Here is a 14,566-nt window from a genome sequence, read left to right on the forward strand (position 1 = left end):
TCTTTTTGTTAAATATCACGAGCTTTCGTAGCTATCCATCTCTATTATGTATTTCACGAATAACACGATATGGTGACAAAAAGTACGCAACAAGGAGAATTTGCGGCAATTAACCGTCGTTCGGTTAAGCTCGAAGTTCCACTACGAATTTTGGGAGCGGAAATAATAGCCTTCGGGGTATTGCAATTTTGTAAAATACTGCAGGAAAAGCCAAATACTTAGTTGTTCCGGGAACTATTGCTGGGTTCTTCCGCAGGCGTGCGTCTTGAATCGCGGTAGTGCGTGGACAATGGATTCAGAAGACACGGCTGTCTTCAATGGAAAAGACGAGGCTGTCACCATAGATGACACGGTTGTTAGCTTGATAGCTGGTGCAACAGACTCCCTGAACAACTCTTTAAAGCGGAAGGCTGATGACAGTGATTTAGACATTACTACTGAGTCATATCATCCTCAGAAGAAGCAATGTATGGAATCTGCAGAAGAGAGTATCAACTTGCCTGATCATCAAATTATAACTGTGTGTTTTGGATCCCAGCAGATTGCAAGGTATGCTACTGCTCACATTATTGAAATATGAAATAATGTTATCATGTTCACACCATACTCAAGCACTCTTCATGCTTGTTGAGTTCTTACAAGCTCAAAGAAAGTGAAGCAAGCTGTCAATGCATCCTATATCATTTGTGAATTGAGTTTCAGGCATGCTCTCCACACACTTTCAGAATAGGAATATGGAATCAGAAAGATGCCGTGTGGCGAATAGAATGACTGAAAAGTTGGTCTGAAAATTGCTACATGATAGCAAAATGCCTTAGCACATGAATGTGATATACTGAAATCATGCATCAGTCATGGTGTATCTTGTTACCTCATGTCAAAAAAAGCATAGTACATCATTCATCATTTTTAAGGGAGAACATGTTGTAAATAATTGTAAAACAGGTTGTCTAAACTCTTACCTTGGAATTTAAATAATTATGATGCAGAACATCTGAGCGCTGCACACGCAGCAGCCATGACCCTGGTGCCATTGCTATGCTTGCTGACAGTGATCACAACATTACTGCACATCAAGAACCATAAAAATTTAGGGGGCCAAGGTAACAAAATCAAATGAAATATGTTTCTTGCATATCCAAGCAGTCTCCTGCCCTGGTTGTAGATTGGTCGACATGGTGGGCATGGTCTTTGGATGGCGAATGAAAGGCAAAATGGGGATGCAGCAGCTAGACAAAACTTCTTAATATGGCACATATATATTGCATGGAACATAGATGCCAATGGGACACTGGTTTGAAGGGGATAGGGTGAGGAGGTTAGATTAGGTTAGGTTAGGTTAGTTTAGGTGGTTCTTGATAAGCAGTAATATTGTAAACATGTAACGATAACGCAGCAATGGCACAGGGGGTTGAGGCGGTGGAGTGTGTGGTGCTCGGAAGCTTGCTATTGTAGCTATAAAAATTTGGATGTAGGAGCATGGATCTACCTGTTTTTTGATTATTTACAATATGTTCCATCTGAAACATGACATGATGTACAATGCTCTTCTTTAACATTAGGTACCAATGTATACCTACACCCATATATGACTGGAAAAAGTTATTGATCAGAAAGCAGGAGCATTGTATCATCTTGCATTGAACAATGGCAGTAGACAATCTGTTGGTGTAGAAATATGCTCATGTGCATTTCTTTTTCAAATTATGTGTTGCATTACTGGGAAATGAAACATAGGATATTTGAGTATTCTAATAATTCTGGGTGTGGTGTCATTTTATCTAGGACAGTCTTGCTTCAAGGACTGGTTTTGGAAGTTGAGCTGAGGATTTGTTAGATAAGCTAATAGAAAATAACACTACCTGGTGTACCATGGGCAACCATTGACAGATTGTATAGGCTAGGTTCAAGTAGTACAATGGTAAATGTAGGACAAGTTGAGGTTATGGTTAGGTGAGATGAGCTGGGGTCAGGACACTTATGTAGCTTATCAATTCCCAGGGACATCACAAGTGATTCAAAGATGATGTCTCAAGTGATTGAAGGGTATAACCTTAAACACACATTCACATGATCCTCATTCTTGATTATGAGACACATGGTGATCAAAGCTTATAGCGGCAGAACATCATCAGATTTCAGCTTTGTTTATATGTGCTGAAGTTTCAAAATTGTGGATAAATGTTATAGTAGGACCACATGAACATCATAAGTGAATTTCCTTTGCTATAAAATTATGGCAAACCCATTTTATTGATGGTTTGCATTGCCAGTTTGTATCTAGACCATAACAAAAAAATGTTAAAAGTGAATGTGCAATGGAAATGTGCATAGTTGAATGTAGTGTATTTTAGCCACATATTCCAGTTAATGACAGTGTAAATGGGGACAATGTTCCAAGGAATTACAATGTGGTAATGGTATGTTGAAGTAAAACATCGTAATATGCTCAAAAATGTTGTTTTCAGATAATGGTACACTAAATTCAACAAAGTTCATCTTAATCTGTATATATACAATCTAATTTTCAGCCCACCTTGAAAGTTCTATTTTCTGTCAAACATTTACATATACCAGTATGCATGTGGATTGATGTTGACAATTAAAAAATGTTGTAAATACCTCAAAAGAGCGTGAAAGAAGATGTGCAATGTTGGAACTGCATAGGAGAAATTTGGAAGGCCTGCAGGTTGTGAAAATGGCTTTCTGGGTGAGCCCTTTTATTGCTCTTGAAACTCTTGCATTTGTCCATACACAGTTAGCCAGATCATAACATGCTGGTTTTTGTAGATATGCATACTTTTTGTAGTGTTGTATTGTACATTCTTCATTACCTCACAAACTTTTGGATTTACCCATTTACTCTTGCAGACAATGTCATTAGCCTAAGCCTCCACATCAGTCACTGAGCATTGCATTCCATGGGCACCTAATGCAATCTGTATTTTTTAAAATTTAGCATATTTTTGCACACACTTATAGAAGTCAATGATACTCATGCCAGGATAGTGCATATTTATATACATGCTTTGTTTGCACAGCACAATATGAAAAAAGCTTTGTTACTGCTGTGCTGCATTCAGACAGTTCTTTGTTTGGTTTGGTTTGTGTTTGCTAAAAAATAAATATACATGCTTTCTGCTTTGTTCAGGTGGCTAGATGTATATGTGAACCAAAAAACCTGATCTAAATCTCTCACCATGCAAAGTGATGCTAAGTAGGTCATGATTTGCATATGGACTGTATTGCATTGGGTTGTCATATCAACTGTATCAACTGTGTGTGTGTGTGCGTGTGTGTGTGTGTGTGTGTGTGTGTGTGTGTGTGTGTGTGTGTGTGTGTGCGTGCGTGCGTGCGTGCGTGCGTGCGTGCGTGCGTGCGTGCGTGCGTGCGTGCGTGCGTGCGTGCGTGCGTGCGTGCGTGCGTGTGTGTGTCTCTGGAAATGGCTCTGGTACATGTGTTTTTGCAAATCAGAAAGCTGGAAATGGACATATGTTACTGGCTTATTCCCATCTTTTTCAGGAATAATTTTTCAGGTCTCTGGAAATGGCTCTGGTACATGTGTTTTTGCAAATCAGAAAGCTGGAAATGGACATATGTTACTGGCTTATTCCCATCTTTTTCAGGAATAACGTGAACAACAGCATATGTTATAGCCTGAATTTGTCTTTTTGAACCTGTTCTTAAAGCATGGGATATGTTTGCATTATTTTCTTCTTGCAGGAAATACTGCAGACAGATAACAGACTTTGTAGCCCAGCTTACAAAGTCAGATATATCTACATATGGAGAAAAGGATGGTGTGCCCTGCGTGGAGTTTCACCCAAAGATTGCTGATATCCCTGGAAGCGAAGATGAAGTAGAAGCAATTGATCATGATTCTTTTGCTGTGGATACTCTGCCTCAGTATGATCAGGTTTGTGATGGAGCCCTGTGCCCAAACTGTTATTTAACTTCCATTTGGTAGTCAAACCCATAGATTGGCAGCACTTCAATGTCTGTTTTTCCATTTGGCTGTCTAGGCTGTGGACTGCCACATTGTGATGCCAGAGGTTGTTCCATTCATGTGACTTCTTAATAACTGTGTAGCAAAACAGTTGGTGGAGTGTGGCTTTCACGTGGGCTTGTAATTCATGAAAAGCTGTCAACAGGCATGGTGGCAGCAGTAAAAGTGATTTTGTTGAGTCCAGTGTTTAAACATTAAGTTGCGGTCACCGTCAAATCGCAAAATTTGGGTGGCTCGCTAAGTGCACTTGATGTATGACAGACCCTAAAACAAGACAGAATGGAGAACTTCAAACATAATCAACTATTGACGGACGGAAAAGTGAACGCCATTTGATCAGGTGTCAGTGCACCTGAGATGCTCTCATGGCATACTGTATTAACCTTACTCTACCCACGCTGATGCTAACGAAGGTGTCGGCGCACGTCGGTCTGGGCGTCTGTTCTTGGTACGGCTACCGCAGCGAGGTCGTGCTATGCTCCAAACGCCCGCGATTGGTTCTCGCGCCGTGCGTCGAGGCGACACTGAAGTCCACGGCAGCCAGCCCTGGATGTCGGGTGCGGCCGGTACTGCTTATTGCTATGTTTCCCCTTCTTGATGACGAATTCAACAAAACAAAGAGCTGGCTCAAGTCGTCGGAAGGATTGCGCGGTTAGAAAACCGAACGCTGGGAGGCTCAGTTTTTTGGCGTCCTCTTGTCCATACATTAGGTGGTGATGATCTTGAGCGACCGCAACCGAAGCGTAATAAGTTAGGGGGCGGTATCGAACATCGCTACTTTTCTCAGGTGTGGTTGTGAATCATGTCAAAGTATTTTAATGCGTTTTGAAAATCTGCAAGCCGGATACCGTTCGCTTCTTTTCATGACGAGCAACACACCCGCCTTGGGAGCGTCACAGCCGGTATTACATGGTTATAACTGTCCTGCCCGGTATAAGATAGCTATGCCAATAGCAGGCCAGTGATCGTGCGCGGAGCACTGCTACTGTGGCTGTATTCGTGCATGATAGCTGGCCAAAGTTGGCGTCAAAGTCGTCCCCTACCCGACCTCTGTGTACACAATGCACACAATGCACACTGTCGGTCGCCTGTGCTAGAGTTGCCAAAGCGCGTCGGTCAAGTAGTGGGAATGTGAACCGACAAGCTGTGTGAGTCCCTTAAACTGCGGAGAGTGCGCGCGTGTCATGCCGCACATCATGCGTGCATTTTTCATAAATGGAGAACTGCAGCTGACTTCGCGATGACTGCTGCAATACCCGACTTGCCGCACATGGGTGCCTCCAGCCCTAGCCAGGGAGCCGGTATCGGCGTGCTCACCTTCGCCAGCGGCCGCCTCCGGGGGCAGCCGACCACTCCGTCCGTGTTTGGGTCAGACCTTTCATAGGCTCTCAGACGTTGTTACGGGCAGACAGCGGTGACATGTGGCTCGCGGGGCACGTTAATGATCCACCGTAAGGGTGCACAAGCAGCCGGACTTTAAGGGCTCTCCTGTGTTAAGGCGTCTTAAGTTCTGTAGCGAGCCGTAAATTGTACTTGATGGGCTCATTTTATTCAATTTGAAGGATCTCATTGAGAGTCATTATTTAAGATTGTGGTGGAACACACACTGTTAGATGAATTTGAGCTGTGGGAAGTGGTGTAACAATGTATGCCTCAATGAGTGATGCATCCCTCCATGCTTGTTGCACTTACAGTTTGCCTACACTTTTGACGCGTATGTTTGATTATACCGTAGATATGTATATATATATATATATATATATATATATATATATATATATATTCCAAATGTTGAAGAATGTCTTAATATATGGATGCTCTTTTTAAGTCGGTTATCATTTGCAGACATTCACTGGAATTGTCGGCTCCAGCTCGGATAAGCAAGATGAGAAGAAGGATTCCAGACCGAAGAATCTGTGTTTCAACTGTGAGGGCGACCACATGATCGCAGCTTGTCCAGAACCAAGGGACAGTGCCAGAATTGCAAAGAATAGGCGTCAACATGCTGGCCAAAATCCATCGTACGTCAGATGTCATAATGGATGGGAGTATCATCGATAACCATGTTGTCGCTTCATCACTGCAGATATACTCGGGGCGTTTCAAATCATTCTGCATGCTAAATTCAAGACCATTAGATATTCCTGGTGCCAGATGTTGCGAGACAGCTGGCTGTGACACTGACTCAACAGACATGCGGATGTGCTATTGGGTGATTGCGGACAAGTTGACTCATGACCGCATGTGTGGTGGTGGCTCATGCTTTATGCTGTGCGGGCAGTTGTTTACCCCCAATGGACGGCCTGAATCTCGAGTCAAGCTGCGCCCCAGACATGTACCCGACGCCCCTCCCCGGCCAGCGGCTCCGGTCTGACGCCTCGCGCACGGGGTGGCGCCACGTTGCGCAGGTACAACCGGTACCACGAGGAGGCGGACCAGCGGTTCAGCCACCTGACGCCAGGTACCATCAGCGCCGGCCTGCGTCGGGCGCTGAGCCTGCGAGACTGCGACCTGCCCGTCCACGTGTACCGGATGCGCGTGTTGGGCTACCCGCCCGGCTGGCTGCGCGCGGCGCGCCAGCAGCGCTCCAACATCGCCGTCCACCACGACCCCAAGCCCGGTGAGTGGGCAGCCGGTACCGGCGGGCCGGGCCTGCCGAGGCAGCCGGTGCGGGCTCAGGCGGGCCGGGCCTGTCGAAGCGGCCGGTGTGGGCTCATGCGGGCTGCGCCTGCCGAGGCGGCCGGTGTGGGATCAGGCGGGCTGCGCCTGCCGAGGCGGCCGGTGTGGGCTCAGGCGGGCTGGGCCTGCCGAGGCGGCCGGTGTGGGCTCATGCGGGCTGCGCCTGCCGAAGCAGTCGGTGTGGGCTCAGGCGGGCTGGGCCTGTCGAAGCGGCCGGTGTGGGCTCAGGCGGGCTGCGCCTGCCGAGGCGGCCGGTGTGGGATCAGGCGGGCTGCGCCTGCCGAGGCGGCCGGTGTGGGCTCATGCGGGCTGCGCCTGCCGAGGCGCCCGGTGTAGGCTCAGGCGGGCTGGGCCTGTCGAAGCAGTCGGTGTGGGCTCAGGCGGGCTGGGCCTGTCGAAGCGGCCGGTGTAGGCTCAGGCGGGCTGGGCCTGTCGAAGCAGTCGGTGTGGGCTCAGGCGGGCTGGGCCTGTCGAAGCGGCCGGTGCGGGCTCATGCGGGCTGCGCCTGCCGAAGCAGTCGGTGTGGGCTCAGGCGGGCTGGGCCTGTCGAAGCGGCCGGTGTGAGCTCAGGCGGGCTGCGCCTGCCGAGGCGGCCGGTGTGGGATCAGGCGGGCTGCGCCTGCCGAGGCGGCCGGTGTGGGCTCAGGCGGGCTGGGCCTGCCGAGGCGGCCGGTGTGGGATCAGGCGGGCTGGGCCTGCCGAGGCGGCCGGTGTGGGCTCAGATGGGACGACTGATGTGTCAGCTTAATCGGGAGTAGGTTAGGTTGTGCCGCCTGTACACTGAAGGCGTGTCTCGGGGTCAAATTTAACACGCGAATGTGAATAAGATGCAACATGCCAAGTGTGTGATGTTTTTTTTATTCTAGATGCACTGTGCAAGTGTTTCAAGTGGCTATGGTTGGCTTTGTAGTTATAGTTTGGTTTTCAGTCAAGTTGAGTTTACTTTAGTTGGGTTATGAACCGTGGCTTTGGGGCGCATTGTTTTAAGTAAAGCAGGGCATTGTCTGCCAAAACACCAATGATGTTTTTCTTATTTGACCTGCTTGAAGAATTGATTGAGATCGACGGTGGGAATACTTACGAGAAAAAAGTATGCGATTATAATTAAGTATAGATGAAACTTACCTTCGCATTATCATTATCATATCACCTAATGGTTTGCTTTCGGAAACGTGTTATTTGCCATCCTTCACGATTATTATATAAATTATTTTGGTGTTGGGGACGTGCCATTTTTCATGCACCTCCCTGGTGACCCAGCTGAAAGTGCTGAAATTCAGTCGGGGCCCACTGGTCGGCCAGAAATGTCAAAATGGTATTATATAAATGCTATATAAAAATATAAAATGATGCTATACGACCAACGACCTGTAGTTAGGGTATCGATTTCATCATGGTTGGACACTGCTCGTCTCAACTGATAAGCTAAATGTAACTAACTATGCAGCTGAGTGACCAAAGAAACAGGGTTAAGTCTTGTTAAAGGGAGACAAGCAGGCTCTAGGTAAAAAGCGTTCAAGTCCTTTCGTTTTATTTGACATAAAAGTCCTTGTTACTCACCTTATCAAATCAATATTTTGCATCTGTTGCACCCGTAGTTTTCCGTAAAATGCCACAAATATTCATGCTTTACTCTGTTAATCGCAGCTGGTCACAATAGGACAAGTCTCAAAGGCGATATTTTAATCTCAACGTAAGTGGCAACTCCTCCAGAAGATCGCCAGCAACTGATGTGTGAATAAAATCGTATCGTATCGTGATGAAATCGTAACGTTGCTTGAAGCCAAAGCTCGTCGTCGATGAATACAGTACATTCTAAAGGGTTTTGCCCCGTTTTGTACAACGCGGATGTAGGGTTGTTTTCGGTTGGAGAGACCCGATCCCGGTCAACTTGCAGGAGATATGCTTGTGAAAAGCCGGCTGACATGTTGAGAAACAAAGCTTGAGGAAAAAATAACCCTCCAAATGTTATAATTGAGTGAACGAAGTCCAAAGAGAGGACAGAATTGGGGCGCAAGGCATATCGACCCAGGGAGAGACTCCAACTGGTTTTCCAAATCACAGCCATGTTATTACATGCTTGGCATGGCGATCTGAATTGTGTTGTATGGTCTGTCAATGCTTGGTGAACTTCCACTTGCCAACTCACGTTCCATTGTCGCAAAGTTCTGCTGATCATATCACGATGACAGCGGACTAACTGCCATGCAGATGTTGTCAGCGGTCTGTTGCAGTCTGAGCTGTCTCTAATGCTCGAGCGACCGTCTGTCGCAGAGTCGAATGGTAAGCCTCAGCAGGCGGCGGCAAGCGAGGAGCTGACCTACGACCTGACGAAGCTCATCACATTCCCTGGGTTCAACGTGCGACAACCCAAGGATGTGGTAGACGTAAGTTTCAGACCACACTTTTCGTCAATCTGCAAGGCTGGTGCGATCAATGGCTGCGCCTTGCTCCTCTGATATCACTATCTATATGGGGATATCCAGAGGACGTCGGAAGCACATCGGAAAGTTCTAGGATCAGGACTGTAGTCAATGGGCAGTGTTTATTGACATTGCCGGTGAGACGCAGTGATGGATGTCACCGTTTTAGATATGTTGCATACGTTGTCATCACATCCGTTGTGATGTAGGGAAGTTCGGATCTTATTTCATACTTGGCGTAATGGAGACATGCGCGAGGTAGGTACGTTTCGGCGTTTGTTTCCAATTTCCCCTCGCAAACGGTATGTATGGGCAGTATTATCTGACGGGCGTCTGACTGCTGAATCCCTCTCGGATGGAGTGGGCATGCCCTCCCTGGCTGCCCAAGCTCGCGTGACACGATCCGAAGTCCAGTCCACCGCCCGCCGAGGGACGGAGGCGGCGCGTGGCCGCCGCTGACTGCGCCTGCGTGACACGGTCCGGAGTCCAGCCCGCCGTCCGCCGAGGGACGGAGGCGGTGCGTGGCCGCCGCTGACTGCGCCTGCGTGACACGGTCCGGAGTTCAGCCCGCCGCCCGCCGAGGGACGGAGGCGGTGCGTGGCCGCCGCTGACCGCACCTGTGTCCCCAGGAGCACCACCGGTTGGGCTTCCCGCCAATGCAGTGGTTCCAGTCCCTGGGCACCATGCAGAACAAGCTGCGCACTCGCCGGCAGGGCGCGGCGCCGGCGGATAACACCGTCCGGCTGCCGCCCTCCGCCGCCTGCAAGCGCGCCGACGACATGGATATCGCCGATGCCGGTGGGTACCGCTCGGCTTGATTTGTTTTGCTGGCCATCGGGCCGGCTTCGATGAAACTCTCAGGACCTTTGGGGCCGTGCTGATGGCTGTTGGTGCCGTTAATGTTCGTCGTGGGCTGCAACGTTGCTCAGTGTTCTGAAAAGTTACCGACTTCATAGCATTTTGAAGCAGCTGTCACATTATTGCGGAGCTTCAATGACGATGGTAGTGGGATGCACGGAAACACAGTGGGCGGAGGCCTCGGCCGTGTTTCGCTGTCACCATAGCCCTGAGAGTATTGGTGGTGGCATTGGCTGTGCGGCCACCCGCTGTCGCCGTCCTGACGTGACCGGTGTCCGCATGTTCTCATACGGCTCCCAGGCCACGAGTGACATTGGCTGTGCGGCCACCCACTGTCGCCGTCCTGACGTGACCGGTGTCCGCATGTTCTCAGACAGCTCCCAGGCCACGAGTGACATTGGCTGTGCGGCCACCCACTGTCGCTGTCCTGACGTGACCGGTGTCCGCATGTTCTCATACGGCTCCCAGGCCACGAGTGACATTGGCTGTGCGGCCACCCACTGTCGCTGTCCTGACGTGGCCGGTGTCCGCATGTTCTCAGACAGCTCCCAGGCCACGAGTGACATTGGCTGTGCGGCCACCCACTGTCGCCGTCCTGACGTGACCGGTGTCCGCATGTTCTCAGACAGCTCCCAGGCCACGAGTGACATTGGCTGTGCGGCCACCCACTGTCGCCGTCCTGACGTGACCGGTGTCCGCATGTTCTCATACGGCTCCCAGGCCACGAGTGACATTGGCTGTGCGGCCACCCGCTGTCGCTGTCCTGACGTGGCCGGTGTCCGCATGTTCTCAGACGGCTCCCAGGCCACCAGCGACATGCCAGAAACGGACGACGACGGCACCACTGAGGCATCCAGGGTGAGTGGCCGGCCGGCGCCAACGTTTCGTTGGCCAACCGCGCATCGTAGGTCACTGGGCACACACCAGCCGGGTTGGGGCTGTTTACAATCCATGTGACTATGCAGAACCAGTTATGGGTTGTGGCAGTCTGTTGTTGGGCTGGTGTTCTTTTGCACCGGAGTGTTTAAAGAAGAGAATGTGCTTAAACACGAGAAAACCCACCAAACCCACCCAAGCCAATGCAATGATAAATGATTTTCGGCAAGAATTCACATCGCTGTTGGAAATTTTGTACAGATTGGAAACCCTACATTCAGACAGTTCAGAAGCAGTTCGATACAAAAATACAGCATTCGAGTTATTCATGTTGAGACCCTGGAATTCAAGCTCAAATTTGTGAGCGGTGAGAGCCGTATGCTCTTTTAGCGTCGGCGTAACTACCTTTGTTGTCGTCAGCTTGGCTCCCAACTGTCGAACGAGTATGCGTAAGGCCACCCAGTTGACCACATTACTACAGCGGTATTGGCTCTGGCCAGTCCTTGTGCGTTTGTCTATTGAATTACAGCAGCGATTCTAAGCGAGGTTTATGGCGTGATATGTTTCGAAGTATTTTGCAAGAATGTTGAAGGTTTTTAATGGTTTTGACGTAACCTGTCGCGCTGCCAATACCATGTAAGAGCGAGCCATTCGTAGCTAGAAATACGTGCTATTGGCGGTGGCTCTTCTGGCACACAAGCCTGCCTGTGTGAAAAAGGTGCTGTGTGACGACCGTCACGTCGCGGCCCGCCCATCGGCCGCGCCGTTCGCAGGTGCGCCGCCGGCGGGTCCCGTGCGATGGCGCGGGTGGTGGGAGCTCGCTGCCTGTCGCCGGCGGGCCCCGGCGCCCGCGCGTCCGGTCGTTGGTTACCGGCACACACAGCGGGCTTGCGTGATCCGTCGTCGGGGCGGGCGATCAATGCTGACACTGCTCAGCTGCAGCCGGGTACACGGAGCGGCTGCTAGCGGTGCCGCCACCCTGTGCTCGGGCTCGGGGCCTCATCCCACGCATGGACGTCCTGTTTTTTTTTTGTGTTCGATATGCTCGTAGGACGTTTCTTGCCATCCCAGTCGCGTACAACCCATTGCCATGTTTCATCTTAACCACACTCTTAAACCAGGACATGGCTTAAGTGTGTGGTTAAGACGGCACACTAGGCACTGCTACGTACCAGTGTTTGTAGCTAAAACATACTGCGGTCTCTTCTTACTAAGCACCTGGTGCTCAGTACAATGTTAAGTATCCAATACGACAGCTTATGTAGAATTCGTTAGAAACAGGTAAAGGGCCACGTTCATTATCAAGTGTAATACTGCGCTTTGAATATGTTTGAAAACACTCTGCCACCGTGTTTTCCGCGAAGCATTCTGAGTGAGCCGTCTTATGCGCGATAAGCCTCTTTACATCTGTTGCTATCAAACGTGTTACCATCCGTCAGCCGTACGATCTGTCATTGGGATCTGGGTCTTTTTGGTCCACATGAGCCCACCATGCCGATTATGACGTAGTTTTCCATTGCCTTGTGCCATTTATCCCCTCAAAAGCTCGTTATGGATCCATTTAAACATAAGCGGTCCACTATGACGGGACATCGCTCTGGCCAGAGCCGTGCACCGTCGTGAGCCGCTCAGCTGACGTGCGCCGCTTACAGGAGGGCTCTCCGTCGCTGGAGACGCTGGAGGAGCAGCGCCGCCTACTGCTGGACTCGCTGCTGACGGACGCGGCCTCGGAGGAGGAGCCGCTGGTGCACCAGCCGCCGCCGCCTGCCGCCCAGTCGACGCCGCTGGCGGCGCAGCTGAAGCCGGGCACGTCGCGGCGCCGCGAGCTGGGCACGCCGGTGGCGCCGGCCGCCGCCGCTTCCTGGATCGTGCCAGACGCCGACAAGTGGGCGGCCGGCATCACCGAGCACATCCCGTACGAGAACCTGCCGGGCGCCACCGGCGCCTGGCAGCGCATGAGCAACCTGATGAAGCGCGTACGCGAGCAGCTGGTCAGCAAACGCTAGTCCAGGAGAGGACAGGCCAGGGAGACGATACGCCCCGAAGAGCGGTCTGGCGGTCTCAGAGAGGCTAGGCGACAGTCCCGTGCCGAAGAGCACAGGCGAATAGGCTTTGCTCCAACAGCACGCCAGACCGACATCGCCCCATTACCAGACGCGATGGCAGACACTGACCCAGAGTCAGATGTACAGGCGTTGGTTGGGGGCCAGACAGACATACATACATCCGCCCCATACAGGCATTTGTCCAGCATAGAACGCCGGCCGCTGGTCCCACACCAGACTGCCCATCACTGGTCCATCCCTGCCGGGTAACTCCGTGGGCAGTATGGCCGGCAGCGTGGCCGGGCTCTGTTTGTCGCTGGCGGGAGCGGCTGGGAGGAGCAGCACTGCGACGGAACAGTCGACAGACGTGGCGTAGGGGAAGGATACGGATCTGCAATTAAAGATGAGGAAACATGGCGCGAGCGCATTGTACACAGTTCAAGACAATTCAGTACCTAATTGACAGTACATCTTGTGTGATTCTAGCGTCGTGTTGAGAGTGTTTGTTTTAACAAAACAGCGCGAAATTTTAATGTTTTTAAGCTGCTTGTAGCTGTGCGAGTGTCGCTTGTGCGCAGCCTGCGCAGCCGGCGTTTGGCGTTGCTTCCATCGATCACATCTAGCCGTTCGCATTTCGTGAGTGCTGAAGCGCGGCTCAATGAAGTGACTAGTTTACGGGGTGTGTGAGCTGCCACCCCACTGTACCTTTTAGATAACGGGCACGAAACAGCGATTACGAAAGTATTTTGATCGTGAAAATACCAGTCATAGCTCACGAATGAGAGATGCATGCCTCTGCTGTTATTCGTGTGCATTTTTGTAATAAACTATCGTGCTCAGTTTTCTCTTAATTTACCACGGACGCTAAAATCTTTGTTCGGGCGATTGGATGCTGGTGGATGATTGTTTTCGGGAGCATTTGAGTCGGGACTGTTCCTTGCGGTGTCCGCCATCGCGCAAAGCCTACCGGGAGTCGATTACCCCTTGCAAGTGTCGTGCTGGCTGTGCAGAACGTGGCTGCTAGCGTCAGTGTACGCAATAAGTCTACGCTGAGGCTCATATACAGTACTATCGCTTGAAGATAATAATGCAGGTCATCATGCCCTGCATCCACTGCTCCATCGCCAAGTGAATAGAAAAGCATTGGCCAGCAACAAGTGACTCCTTGGTCCGGACTTTGAGGGGCTGTCTGGCTCAGGTACGCTAGATGTTCCTCTTCGTTGCGATCTAGGTTGCGTGCACATAGGTCCATATATCTGTACTATCATATACTCTATCTATCTATCTATCTATCTATCTACCTATCTATCTATCTATCTATATATATATATATATATATATATATATATATATATCATACACTCACGAATTCCGGCCTCACCTAAGCACACCTATCCAGCGACGGCATTTGCCTCATTTTAAGAAGGAACGAAGGAAAACAAACAGCGGCGGATGTCCGGGGCTGGCGCGTGGCCTTTGGTCACGCGCGCATCGATCCGTTCGACCTTGGTGTTCACCGATCCACGGGCCGCGTGGGATGTGTGACAGTCCCGGCCAGCCGGGCCGGAAGTGTGCAGCGCCAGCCGTCGCGGTCTGCTTCCTGCTGCATTCCTGGGTGGCATGGAATGGCGGCCGGAGGGCTCTCATCTGCTTGTATCTTGTCAAGTGATAGCGGTCAG

At 50.5% G+C, this 14,566-nt stretch overlaps 1 protein-coding gene across 1 annotated transcript; it reads left to right on the plus strand.

Annotated features, from left to right (window-relative positions):
• Positions 1-54: 54 nt before the first annotated feature.
• LOC119112898 (zinc finger CCHC domain-containing protein 8) lies at positions 55-13,717 on the plus strand. Its single transcript, XM_037237204.1, has 9 exons — positions 55-549; positions 3,724-3,916; positions 5,852-6,027; positions 6,415-6,626; positions 8,960-9,072; positions 9,738-9,906; positions 10,760-10,824; positions 12,495-12,530; positions 12,639-13,717. The coding sequence occupies exons 1-9, from the start codon at positions 290-292 to the stop codon at positions 12,846-12,848; spliced, it is 1,434 nt and encodes a 477-aa protein (XP_037093099.1). The 5' UTR covers positions 55-289; the 3' UTR covers positions 12,849-13,717.
• The last annotated feature ends 849 nt before the right edge of the window (positions 13,718-14,566 follow it).

This window comes from Pollicipes pollicipes, unplaced genomic scaffold (genome assembly GCF_011947565.3).
Source record: "Pollicipes pollicipes isolate AB1234 unplaced genomic scaffold, Ppol_2.1 Scaffold_7261;HRSCAF=8764_pilon_pilon_pilon, whole genome shotgun sequence".
NCBI lineage: Eukaryota > Metazoa > Arthropoda > Thecostraca > Pollicipedomorpha > Pollicipedidae > Pollicipes > Pollicipes pollicipes.